General features: G+C 45.3%; 1 protein-coding gene across 2 annotated transcripts in view; it reads left to right on the top strand.

Annotated features, from left to right (window-relative positions):
* The first annotated feature begins 4,944 nt into the window (after window positions 1-4,944).
* Sncaip (synuclein, alpha interacting protein) overlaps window positions 4,945-13,751 on the top strand; it is a 60,499-nt gene continuing 51,692 nt past the window's right edge. For both annotated transcript variants that reach the window (XM_013015589.1, XM_013015590.1), the window contains exon 1: window positions 4,945-5,042. In XM_013015589.1, coding sequence (XP_012871043.1) covers window positions 4,986-5,042 — 57 coding nt within the window. In that variant the 5' untranslated portion in view covers window positions 4,945-4,985. The remainder of the gene's footprint in view (window positions 5,043-13,751) is intronic.

The raw sequence follows: 13,751 nt of genomic DNA, 5'->3' as shown, positions 1-13,751 counted from the left end.
CTAGACTAGTAAAACACGCTTCCTTTACCTTTCTCTCTTGTCTTTTACCTCTTGCTCAACTTGAATCTTCTTTCCTCACTTCAAAAAGAAATTGTAACACATAACAGACCTATCACTTAACCGAATGACACATTACACGAGCCAGTGCAGGGGAGAAAAAGAGTAAGAGCCCAGATAAGCTTGAAATCACACGATTTCGGTCAGTCGCCTACAATGGGCAGGTCGTGAGAAGACTTTGACAAAGAAGAGTTGCAGTGTAGACGAAAGCCTCAGGACAGCTCCCAGAACCTGGACCGACTCTCCACAGCCTTTAGGGGTGAGGCCGAGGTCCCTCCACACAGCAGGGCAGCGGTACCATGTCACAGCAGACCCTCCGTCCCCCCACTGCAAAGCAAAGGGGACGTAATCCTCACCTCGTAACATTTCATTGTGTTTATAAAGGCTTTTTTTTTCTTCTAGTCCTAAGAGATAAAAAAAAAATGAAGATAACCTAGAAGCACAAAATTGTGACATTTGTAAGAAGTTTTTATTTTGTTGTTCTTGTGTTATGAGAATGGAAAATGAACTTGAGATACAAATGAAATCCATGTTTTGAGCAGGGGACACCGATTAAACTCAGGTAGGACTGGTGTTATCCATGTAGAGGTAGTACTGATTGTTTCACACTGAATGCCTTCCAAGAGTCAACTACTCAATGCCCCAGCTCAGCAGTAGGACTGGGTCCCTAGCGCAGGGGCAGATGCTTCCTGGACAGGTAGGAACAGCTGCCACACAGCCCTACCCATCTGCTGTCGGATGAAGACATTGCCAGAACGACGGATATTTCTTCAAGCAAAGCCAGAGATTGAGACTTCTGTGTCTACACGTTGGCAACTGATTTGACTTTGAAACTACGACTAAGGCCAAAGTAATCACATCTGTGGGCCAGACTCAGCCCGTGGATCTCCAGTGTGTGCCTGGCGTAGCTGGACTTGGGTAGCACGCAGGTGTCATCCACGGAAGGAGGGGATTCCTTGGTTTCCACTGCAGATGGATGGGCGATTGCAGAAGAGCAACAAGAGAAAAGTGTCCAAAGTTCGGTCTGGCTTCCTCCTGCTGTCGATGCTGGGCAGCAGCTGCCCTACCCCGACCTCCTCCTCCGCCTGTCACCCTCGCTGCTGGGAAGGGAGTTACTGCGGGGCCAGGTGCCCAGCGGAAGGACAGATGCGATGGGGAGGCGTAGTAATGACCATGGAGACCACTGAGGATTGGCTCCTCGTTGTAAAGCACCAGCTGGAAATGTAGCCAGAGCTGGTGAACCGTGGGGACTTCTTTACTCGGCGACAATGTAAACACCGTGAAAATGACACCTTGAAAGGGAGAGGCATTGAAGCCAGACACAAGAGCCATGCTAGAGACGGAAAAATAAAACCACCTTAAAGCAGATGGCTGTCTACCAAAGCCTACAAGGGAGTAATGGAAAGTTCCAGATGCCAGAAGACCTTAGTTTGAGACTGGTTCATCTGACCGATGCAGACATGAGCAGTGGCTGACGACGTTCTCATTGACCCCAAGGAGTAATACAAAGGCTTTCTGCTTTGTTGTCTTGACTTAATACCCCTCTGGCTAGGTTCTGTTAAGCATGGCTTCACTGCAGTGAATATTGCCCTCTCTGTTTTCAGAGCATCTCAAATAGGGGTTCGATGATTGATTTGATAGTTAAGAAACATTCACCTACACTTGGTCTTCGTATATATTTCAAGATTCACTTGTTTCCCAACTCCAACCTAGGTTTTGTGGATGTTGTATGCCTTAAAATTCCATGTTCCTTGTGATTCTGAATACATCACTTACTCTTTTTTTGTGTGTGTGTGGGTTGTGGGACGTGAACTCTGGGCCTGGGCACTGTCCCTGCGCTCTTCAGCTCAAGGTGGGCGCTCTACTGCTTGACCCACAATGCCACTTCTGGTTTTCTAGTGGTTTATCAGAGGTAACAGTCTCACAGACTTTCCTGCCCGGGCTGGCTTTGAACTGTGATCCTCAGATCTCAGCATCCTGAGTAGCTAGGATGATAGGTGTGAGCCACCAGCACCTGGCTACTTACTCCTTTTTTGCTTTTGCTTTCTTTCAGCTCCAAAAGAATAAACTTACAAAAACAGAAAACAGTCTACTTAATTTAATTGTCTGTTTTCTCTTTCCCACAGGCACATATCATTGTTGCATAATTATAATTATAGTAGGCAAAGAGCCTATCCAAGAAAGGATTAGCATGCTACTTCTGTGCTCTTTGTCTGGGTCTGCAACCCTCCCAACACCCTGCATCATTTTGGACTGTTAACCAAGCCCAGGAGATAGTCTGTAGATCAGCTCACCACAGGAGATGGGTTCGGTGAAAAGAAGTTGGGTTGGAAGTCAATCTGTTAACTGAAGAACTAGAATCCAAACAATATGTATTGTCTCCGAATCCATCAGACTGAGATAAAGTTCTATTGAGTAGTTTACAAGAATGAATGTGTATGTGAGGTTTAGAGAGAAAGTAACTCTGTGTGTGTGTATGTGTGTGTGTGTGTGTGTACATACACACGCACACGCACACGTGTGTGGTCCTGGGACTTGAACTCAGAGTGCTGTTCCTGGGCTTTTGCACTTAAGGCTAGCACTCTACCACTTGGGCCACAGCTCCACTTTCAACTTTTTGGTGGTGAATTACAGATAAGATACGAGAGTCTCATGGACTTTCCTGCCAGGGCTGACCTCAAACTGCAATCCTCAGATCTCAGCCTCCTGAGGAGGATTACAGTACATCGTACCTGTAATCTAGCTCCTCAGGCGACAAACATCTGAGGATTGAAGCTCAAAACTAGGCTGTGAAAGCAAATACAAGAGAACCTTATCTCCAAAGAACTAGGAAAATGCTGGAAAAGCTGACGTGGCTTAAGTGACAGAGCACCAGCCTTGAGTGACAAGACAAGGCTTTGACTTATAGCTCCAAGAGTGGCATTAAGAAAAAAGATTTTGCACATATAAAATGATTTTCCTCCTCCTCCTCCTCTTCCTCCTCCTCCTCCTTCTCTTCCTCCTCCTCCTCCTCCTCCTCCTCCTTCTCCCTCTTCTTCTTCTCCTTTTTTGTCAGTCATGGGGCTTAAACTCTGGGCCTGGGTGCTGTCCTTGAGCTCTTCAGCTCAAAGCTGCTGCTTAGCTACTTAAGTCACAGTGCCAATTCTGGTTTTCTGGTGGTTAATTGGAGATAAGAGTCTCACGGATTGAACTGGCTTTGAGCCACAATCCTTAGATCTCAGCCTCCTGAGTAACTAGGATTACAAGCGTGAGCCACCAGTGCCCAGCGATTTTCCTCTTTTAAAACTTACTGTGAATTAATTCAGCAGTGATACTCACTAGACACTATGTTAGAAACAAAGACTATAACTCAGGGGGAGGGGGTTTGGTAGGAAAAAGTTGGGAGAAAATCAGGGAAGAAGTGGCACTGTTCACAAAGAAATGTACTCATTACCTGACCTATGTAACTGTAATCCTTCTGTACATCACTTCTACAGTAAACAGAAATCAAGGAAAACTTACTATGATTTCAGAAGAGCTTTATCGATGTATCACAAATGACAAATGTCATTTGAGCTTGGAGAGACAACGTAATGGTTTCTTGGATGGACTTTCTAAGACTGTAAAAGTAATACATACCTCTGTGAGGGGAAGGAGAGGAAGGATGACAAATGAAATTAGGTGAAAGATTCCAGGATGATATGTTTTTCTGTTCATCAACATTATGCCATTTTGTGGCTTAAAATGAGGCGTAGCTCGAGATACAAAAGCAATGCGTTTAGCATGAGACGTCCCTCACCGCTCTCGCTCTTACATTAGGAAGCCTGTTTCCATGTCATTTCATCTTCCAGTGATGTCTCTTCTCTGTTCAGCAAGGTTACAGAACCAAAGTAGGGCAAAGTGAGCTTCAGAAACTCAGGCCCGTTGCATAAGACAGTTTTTATAATAAGAAAGACGTGTTGCAGGAAATGGGCTGTCCTTCCCCTAAGGGGAGGAGGATAATTACACCCCAAGGTGCTGCCTGGAGAAAGATAGCCCTGTTCTTAGCTGTGTAGGTGAGGCTGGCCTGCCCACGGGCGTAAGTGATGGAGATGAAGGAGGAGGAGGCATCTATCACCAGAATGTGCTTAAGGGATTACCACAGGGGGTCTTGAGGCAAGTGCTGACTGAGGATCTGTGGACCAGTCACATAGCACTGATGACAGAGGTGATTGGGCTCAGCTCTGGTGGCTCACACCTGTAATCCTAGCTTCTCAGGAGGCTGGGATCTGCCAGCCTGGGCAGAAAAGCTGGAAGTGGAGCTATGGCTCATCAGTGACGAGCAGAAGAGCTAAGGGACAGCTCCCAGTCCCAGCAAGCAAGCACACGCGCGCACACACACAGTATATGTGAGTGATTAAAGTACTATGGTTCAAATATTTAAATATGGACTTAGACCCACCTCTCCACCTCTCCTCTCTTTCTCCCAAGCTGTTACCTTGATTCGTTGATATGTTTTGTACCTACCTGCAGGGTGCTGTGGAGATCTAGCATGCACAAAACCCAAGGATATGTCCACAGTGTCCTATGATTTCTCGGCTGTCTCCCATTCTCTGAAGCCTAAACTTTTACCCAAGGTGTGATGAAAGCCGTGTATGGGCTGCAGTATTTGTCATGAGGGGAAATTCTAACCCAAGTTTCTACTATGGCAAAGACAAGCAGAGACATAGATCAAGTAAAGCAGAGAATTACGGGGGCAGAGCTGTGCTTCTGGAAGCCCCGGGCTAGGGGCTTTGGAGTGAGGAAATGTTCCCCCGTGCAACACCACCATCATTTTCTGTTTTGTTTGTCTGTGTACAGGGAATATTTCTAATTTTAAACAGTTAACCTTTTTGCCTTTCTTTTCTTCTTCTGTCTTGTCTAGGAAATTATAAGCATTTAAGCTTACCCAAAATGTACAAAGAAGAATAATGGAAGCCCCTGAATACCTTGATTTGGATGAAATTGACTTCAGTGATGACATATCTGTAAGTATTACTGATTAGGAGCAATGTTTTGGGAGGGATTCTGCCTTTGTCCTCATGTGCTGGTTTTGCTATTGTACTGTATATCCAAACCCTTCAAACTACATTTATGACTTCAAACTGAGAGTGATGCTGTGCTTCACAGTGTGGTTTGTGGGTCTCTGAGCCAAGAACTGAATGTCGCTTGATTGTCTGTGACCTGGGGAGAACAAGGCCGTGCTGAGTCTCCCATTCCAAATAGTTCCAGGGTGCCAGAATGACTGATTCTGGCCTAGATCTGATGTATGCACACAATTACCCCTATTTTTTTTAATACGGTTGCTGCTCTACAGGAACCAGTAGTCTCTCCATTTAAAAGAACAGACTGAAGCCAACTCGGCATTTTTATTCACCAATAACAACTAAAGGGAACTTATCCAATCACTTTGGCTGGCATATTGCGGAAGGATGATGCATTGATCCCTGTTGACCGGCTGACCTCTGAAGTCTTGCCTAATTCTGCAATTCCGGGCCGTGTGGTCTCTGAGCTCCCCCAAGGCTCAGAGCTGCTATGTCCGGGTTCACGTACAGCCCTCTCAGAGTGCATTTCTCTGTGTTCCTTGCTTAGAGCTTCATGTGATTGATCCTGTTGCCCCAGCAACAGTTCTGCTGGTATCTAGCACTCTAGCAACACTGGCCTCTCACTAAATACCTGCGTAAATTTTCTTCCTGGAAGCTCACAGTTCCTGGCCTCATCTTCTCCCGGTCTCTCAGGGCCTACAGCTTTTGTGTCAGGACTGTAAAATGGCCCCCAAACAATGAGCTGAATCACTCTAGAAGCAGTTTTGTACCTCTCCTCCTCACCTGGACATAAACTATGTATACTATACCTGAAGTTAGATTACTGAGATAGTGTGGACAAATCTCCTGCTTTGTATAATCTTGGATGAGCTTTTTTTTTTGTACTATACACATGTAAGTTCACCCTCTCATCTTCCCAACAATTTTTCCTTGTCCTCCTTCAGAGGACATGCTTTGCATGAGGTCTGTCTGTCTGTCTCTCCGTCATTCTGCTTTTCTTGTGAAAGGATTCAGAGCACTGCCCCTGCCCCTCGCTTGTTTTGGTTTGAGTGGAGACAGGCCAAGTCAGTGGGTGGCAGTGTGGGGTTCATGGAAGGGATGGAAGGTGTGGAAAGGGAAACTTGGGTTGTGAGGGGAGTAGTGGGTCTCTGAGGGTTGAGGACAAGGTTGGGTCTGGAAAACACAGCCTTGAAGGCACTGCCTGGGTTCTTTGCTTGTTCTGATCTTCGCTGGCTGGATGATTTGGGGCAAGCGCGTTAACTGTACCTCTCTGAGATCCTCACCTAGTCTTTAAGACTGTTTGGAGAATTGAGTGAAGTAATAACATATGTGAAACACTTAGCTTGGCACACAGTAAGTTACTCTTCAGAATGGTAGCTTTTGTTATCATTTCAATGGATAATATAATAATATTTATATGACCATTGGTGAAGAAAGAACTCAAGGGAAAAGACCAGGCATAATGTCAAGATTTTTTTTTAGTATAAGAGAGCAGTTGTATTTGCAAAAGGATCAGCTGGCAGCAGCCCATAATTTTGATGAATTAGGAAGCTCTACTGGAGAGATAAAAATATGTTAAGCAATAACTGGAGCTATTTAGCAAATTAGGTACAGAATTATGCAAGAGCTGAGCTTCTACATTTTGACCTCTCTGAAGCCTAAGTAGGGATGTTCATCTGTAAGACTATAACGGCACTCAAACTTTAAATAGGTTTCTGTTGTCTGGATTTTTAACTTGCATCATGATCAGGTTTTAAATCACATAGAATTGATAAAAACAATAATAATGGTTAACATCTGTTGAGCATGTGCTGTAGGCTGGATATTATCTGCCCATTTGACAGATGGGCAGGATGAAGCAGGACACCTTAGATAAATAGTCAAGGGTCAGCGCGCCAGTCGGAGCACTCACATTGCTGCAATCCTTGACTGCACCTCCAAGATGAATTTAGATCATCGCTAGAGTTCCCATCAGGGGTGATTTTGCCTGTTCCCCACCCCTACTCCAGGATGGTTTCTACCCAGAGGCATTTTTTAATTGTCATACTAGGAAGGTGCTACTGGCTGCTCACTGGAGGCACCAGAGATGTTTCTAGAACATCCTTCAATGGACAAGACAGTGCGCCACAGTAAAGAATTGTCTAGCATTTACTCTAGCATTAAATTCGGATCTTTGTAATGCCCTTGTTTACTTTGACAACCTCTAAGGCATATGGATTGTTTTACCTTAATTCAGTAGGATCTAGGTTTAACATCTGAAACATGCCAGGATTCTGCTGCTTTTACTTAATGATTTCATGCAGAATAAGTGACCATATCCTCATTAATAGGGGGAAGAGTGTTTACAAAACCTAGGAGCAATGAATGTTACAGCTGCTCTAAGGACTAAACTGGGGATTATTCAAATGTTAAAACTGAAAAATAAGCTGGTTTTCAGGGTGCGAACTCACTGGTATAAAAGGAAATGCAGTTTCCCATGAACAATGTGCTGTTATTTTTAGGCTTCTGTAGACCTCCCTGTCTGCTGGCACTTTTGTCTCTGTTTTTTCCTGGTTCAGTGGCAGGAGTGGGACGAACAGAACACATTGCGTTTGAAAAGATGCTTACAAAACCCATACCTGGGTTTAAAACCCCTCTTTTTACTCTCAAACCCTAGTAGCCTTATTACCTACTTGCATAGTTTTTCCTTCCGTCCTCAGCCTGGCTCTTGTCTTAATGAAAGCACAAGCTGTATATTGGTATTTAAAAAAATAGAACTTCTTTTGTCTCCCCACCCCCCCAAAAAAAACCCAGAGGCAACCAAGTTATTGTGAAGTTTTCCAGGCTGGAAAATAATGTGCATTCCTTGCAAAATGCAGCGTTTAACCCTACATTCTTGTAAGCTGCCATCCCAAAGAGCAGCGTGTTGTGAAGTTACTACAAGACTGGAGGGGAAGATGGCGAATCTCAGAAACACGAAGGCCCAGCCGAGGGTTTTTCTATCACTGCAAGTTGGTTCACAGCACAGATTTTTCCCTGTGGAATCCAGATCACCTTGTCACTAAAATGCAAAACCCAAAACCCTCTGGGATTCTTGGGAACCATTATGTATTCATTTTATTAAGAAAAGCCAGTTTTGGAAGTGGTGCTGTGGCTCAGGTGGTAGAGTACTAGTCTTGAGCTAAACAGCTGAGGGACAGCGCCTAGGCCCAGAGTTCAAGCCCCACAACCAACCAAAAAAAATTTTTTTAAAAAAGAAAGGCCAGTTTTGCTGAGTGCTGATGGCTCATACCTATAATCCTAGCTGCTCAGGAGGCTGAGATCTGAGGATCATGGTTTGAAGCCCGCGTGGGCAGGAAAGTCTGTGAGGCTCTTCAGTTAACCAACCAAAAGCTGAAGGTAGCGCTGTGGCTTAACTGGTAAAGTACCAGTCTTGAGTGAAAAAGCTAAATGACAACATTTAGTTTCTGAGTTCAATTCCCAGTACTGGCAAAAAAACAACAACAAAAAAAACCCCCACAAAACAAACACACAAAAACCCCTGACAGGTCACTTTGCTGCTCTTGAATAGTATCATGCACAGGACTGAGTGAACAAAGCGGAGGCGGAGCTGCAGGTCCGTGGGACAACTTGGCTCCCAGCTGCCATCCGCGAAGTGCTGGTCATGTCACATGCTGAACTGAACTCGGTTATCATGTCTCACCTCCACTCTGACAGAAGGGTTCTATGTTCACTCCATTTTACAGAAGAGAAAATCGGGGCTTAGAGGGAAGCACAACTCTCATAAGGTTACAGATAGGTAAGTGCCGGGCTCAGAGCTTGAGTAAAGAACGCTCTGACCACCTCGCCTCCCACCAGCCCAGCCCCAGCTGGCGTGGAAGTGATTGTAATTTGCTTCTTGGCAGTAAGGCTCTGGCTCATTAGAAGGAAATATAGTAAAACCAGATAGAGAAAAGAAAGAGTTAAATCCCAATATTATAAAAATAAGCTGGTCAGTTTTTCAAATAAAAACAAGTAAAGTCAACTAAAATGAACTTAAAACTCTTAATTATACTACACCTCAACTTTCTCTTCTGCAATGGTAATAATCACCTTTACTTATAGCCCTGGACATGACATTAATTGCATCGGTATTACAATGCAGTCACTTTCCAGGGAGCTCTTAAAATCATCAAAAACCGTGACCGGGTTCTCTCAGATATTAACCATAAACAATATGTCATAAGAAAGAATTTTATTTTTTAAATCATCCTGGAAGATAAGACAAGAAACCAGAACAGAAATCAAATGCGGTTTGATGGTTTGGGGCATAGGGTTGATTCTGATCATGTTCGTCAGTTCCTCCCAGTTGGTGAAAAGTAATTTAACTCAAGCACAGTAGAAGAGATAACTTAAAGTGTGGTCCGCCCGTGTCTGTTCTGGGGAGGGCCACGGGTGCCAACCAAGCGAGTCATCTGCGAGCTGGTAGATGTGGAAGGGAAGAGTGTCCCAGGAAGGGTCTGTGTCAAGTGTGCCTCCTGTGTGGTGGGAAAGAAACTGGAAAGAACTTTTGAGAGAAAAAGGAGCAAGGCCCAGGGAGCCGGGAGGGGGAGCAGGATTTAAGGAATTTGAGAAAGAACTAGTCAGTGTTAGCACCTAGGATTGGAAGGATTGGAAACTGTCCACCGGCTTTTTCTGGCTAAGCCCTTTCTCCTGCCTATAAAAGACCCACAGGAAAGCGGTGGAGCTTGGAGCTCTGCGGGAGAAGGCAGAGCTCTGGAGGGGAGAGGCCAGAGATGGAGCAGGGCAGGGCTTTAACAAGAGCAGGAAAGCCCATGGTGGGATGGAGAACACTCCGAGATGGCCGGAGCACTTCTTTGCTTTGACGGGATCCCTGGAGACAACCAATTCTGAAGAGAGGGGCAGAGGAGAAGGAGGGAAGGGGAAGTTGTTGGGACAAGATTGTGAGGAGATGGAGAAGGGGCGGGGAGCGAGCGTGCAGAAGTGGACAGCGGGGCCCACAGCGCCAGAGGTCCATCAAGTCAGGACGCCCTTCCTGAGTCGTTGAAGGACAGGAGGCTGGAAACGGATTCATCTCTGAAGGCGTCACTAGCTGCACGACTTCTTTCGCTGTCTACTTCGCGTGGGTCCATCATTGGCGGTGTTTTACTGTGTGCCTGTCGAGATGTTGGCCTGCCTGTTGGAAAGCTCCGTGAGAAATGATGGATGCTCTTGGAGTGGATGACTCCAGTGTTTTTTTGAGAAACTTAACAGGGCCTTCATCTTGAAAGTCTCTCGCTTGGAAAGGTACATGAGATAGTCTTCTTTCCTTTCTGTGGCTCATGACCATTTGAGTCATGTCTGCCGGTTCTCCCAGCTGGCTCCAGGTTTCAGGAATAAGTGCCAGAGCCTCCAGGCCTGGAACATGTCTAGGAGCACAGTGTGGAAATCACGCCCTGTCATTATAGATCCTGTGCATGTTCAGTGTTCTGCATGGCAGGCTGACAGACCTGGCGGGGGGCCGGCTGAGGAGAAGCTCTTGCGTTGTATCAACTGTGTGGCTTGTGAAGGAAGCTGTGTTTAGACCCGGCCCTCCGTCACCAACTCTCTTGGGTGAGGAAAGAAGAACGAGCAGTCAGATGACGTGCTGGGGGTGCTGAGCCCTCTTCCCTTTCCTTCCCTTCTCCTCCCTTCCCTTCCCTTCCCAGCTGTGCCCCTCCCTTCCCAGCTCTTTCTATCTGATGTCTTGATCTTGGGAGCTTATGATCCTGACAGAAATCAAGGTGAGGAGGGAGGGCACTCGACACACGACACACTTGAGGAAAACAGGTTAGGGAGAAGAGGCAAAAGGCTTACTTAACAGAACTTCACAGTTTGCAAAATGGCTTCACCTTCCTTATCTCATGTAATTATCTCTATTGTATAGATAAGAAAACTGGGCACCGAAGACCTGAAATGATTTCTTTACCTAGAGCCACAGAGCTACAACTTAGATCCAGATCTCTGGCTCCTCCTTTGTCCTTTATATAAAAGGCGAAGGCATCAGCAAGTCCTCCTGCTAGAATTACATTAGTGTTGTTTCCTTTTAAGTACACCATGATTACATTGCTAGATTTTAAATTACAGTCTGTACTGAGTGCTCCATAGGTACAAACTAATCACTTAAGTCATTTAATTCAGCTTAGTAACTTCCTAGTTTCTTATATAAATAAAATATTGTCCACCTACACAGGAACCAATCAAAATGTTTATATAAACATATAGAAGAAATGTAATAGGCTAGATTCTGTAGTAGAAGGAAATACTACCCAGCAGCGATCTTTCAGCAACCTTACACATTAGAATCTCCTGAGTGTGCCCATATTCGGATTTCCTAACTCAGTAGCTCTGGGATGGCTCCCAAGAATTTGAATTCCCAGCACATTCCTGGATGATGCTGATCCACTGCTCCAAGGACCACAGATGGGAAATCTGAAGTGTTATTTCCATCTGGGAGAGTCAGAGATGATACCGTAGAAATGTTCCCCAGGCAAAGTTTGAAGAATTCAAAGGAGTTTACCTATTGAACTGGGCAGGATATCATTGTAGGCAGGTGGAAGGCATACATAAAGATATACGCAGGCAGGGGGACTCAAGGTATTTGTTATTATGCATTCAAAGAGAAGGGCATAAAAGGGAGAGAGGTATGAGCTCCTTCCAAGCCAGGCCACGCAGGCTTTGTCCCGTAGGCTTTTCCGAGCCACTAAAGGATTTGCAACAAAAGAGGAACTTATGTCAAATTTGCATTTTATAAAGTGAATTATTCTAGTGTCAATGTGAGGACTTGGAAGAAATTCCCATGTTTTTACTTAAACATGAAAAAGCTCCTTTGAACATCGATAGCTCCAGGAGCAGGATGTAGTAAAACGTATGCACATGTGGGTGCAGTCGTTCAAACAGTTAGTCAGTCCTATGTGCATCATCTATACACAAATCAAAGATATTTTTCCTCTTCATTGCTTATGGGAGCCAACACTCGCAGAAAAGGAACAACCAGAAGACAAGGTGGTATTTACTGAAGGCTGGAAAGAGAAAGGCCTGTTAGAATGAACCGTCAGCCAGGGCTGGGTGGAGAAAGCAAAACACAAGCTGGCCTATTTGTGTGGCTTGAGAAAAACCTTGCAGCCCAGGTGAACTCAGAGTCAAAGAACAAAAGAATCAGTTACACTTTGGCTGCGCTGGGACATGGAGAAGCTGGAGGACTACTCAGGCTTTCATGGTAGGCTTCCTCCTGAGATGTGGTAGAGAAAAGTGAGGGAATTCCTCTGGATTCTACAGGCATCATCTCTTGAGGAATTAGATAAAAGGAATGTATTAGAGTACTGTCGTGAAAAGGGAGTATAATATAAAGCTTTTCAAGTAGCTGCAGGTCCTCTCTTTTCTCATCACCAAGGATAATAGGAACCCAGGGAACTAACTACGCCTTTTCATTGGGAGGCCCAAGGCGGGACAGAGGCGCTGGGCTTTGGTTCTGATAGGCTGAAGCAACAGGACTTGCTGCTGGCTGGTGTCCTGGGAATGAGGTAAGGTGGCACCCTGACAGCTCTGTAAATTGGGTGGAAGGTCTTTTATTCCAGCTTCCAGATGGTAGAATCTCGCAAAGGAGACTTCCTGGGTCACGTGCTTACTCCCCAGTCTTCAAATAAGAAAACGAGTTTCCAGAATGTTTTCTGGCTTCTTTCCTATGCATTTCCTCACTTGACAGCTTGCTCTGCTCTGTGGCCGTTCCTTAAGGCTTACCTTCTGTCCTGATACAGTGTTCGTACTTATTGAAACAAATCGACACGTTGCTCCTTTCTTTTTTGGTGCCTTTACAAATAATGATGGATTTGCCCAGAGATTGGGTTTCTGTTGAATGGGGGCATTCCATATTTTTTTTTGGTCGGTCGTGGGGCTTGAACTCTGGGCCTGGGCGCTGTCCCTCAGCTCTTCAGCTCAAGGTAGCGCTCTACCACTTGAGCCACAGCACCACTTCCGTTTTTTTCTGCTTATATGGTGTTGAGGAATCGAACCCAGGGCCTCATGCATGGGAGGCAAGCACTCTACCACTGGGCCACCTTCTCAGCCCATTCCATACATCCTTAAATGTATTCACAACTGTCATTTCCTGACCAACACATCATCTTTACCTTTGGCCACTCTACTTCTATTCCCAGGAGCAACACGTAACTTTTTCTTAAAGGTGATTTTGTTCCTTTACATGCCTATGATTCGAAAAGTCCAAGTATCTCTTTATAAAAGAGGTGCGGCTCCCAACGGCACACTCGGTGGTTCCCCTCACGCCGTAGGGAGCCGTGCGGCTCAAACACAAACCTCATCCAAGGAAAACTCTGGACCTCTGTGGTCAAATGCCAAGACCTGAAAGTATGCTGAACAAATCAGAGACCCTCGTGTGTCTGCCTTTGGATTGGGAGTAGGATATATGCTCTGGAAATTATAGGTAACCGCCCACCCATTTAAATCAGCTGTATCTCCAGCCAACGTGGCATCTATCATGAACTATATTGAAACATCCTCTGAAATTGCCTTTCTAAAATTGGGTCTTGGAAGAAAAGTGAGGGTTGGGGGAGAAAAGGAGGGAGGATTAGACTTTGCCAAAGGGTGTATACAACAAGCAAAACAAGAGTCCCCGATTTTAATTGAATGGCGGACTGT

This window comes from Dipodomys ordii, unplaced genomic scaffold (assembly GCF_000151885.1).
Source record: "Dipodomys ordii isolate 6190 unplaced genomic scaffold, Dord_2.0 Scaffold27, whole genome shotgun sequence".
NCBI classification, from domain to species: domain Eukaryota; kingdom Metazoa; phylum Chordata; class Mammalia; order Rodentia; family Heteromyidae; genus Dipodomys; species Dipodomys ordii.
The sequence above is the reverse complement of the archived record's forward strand: the minus strand, read 5'-3'. Positions and strand labels throughout refer to the sequence as shown.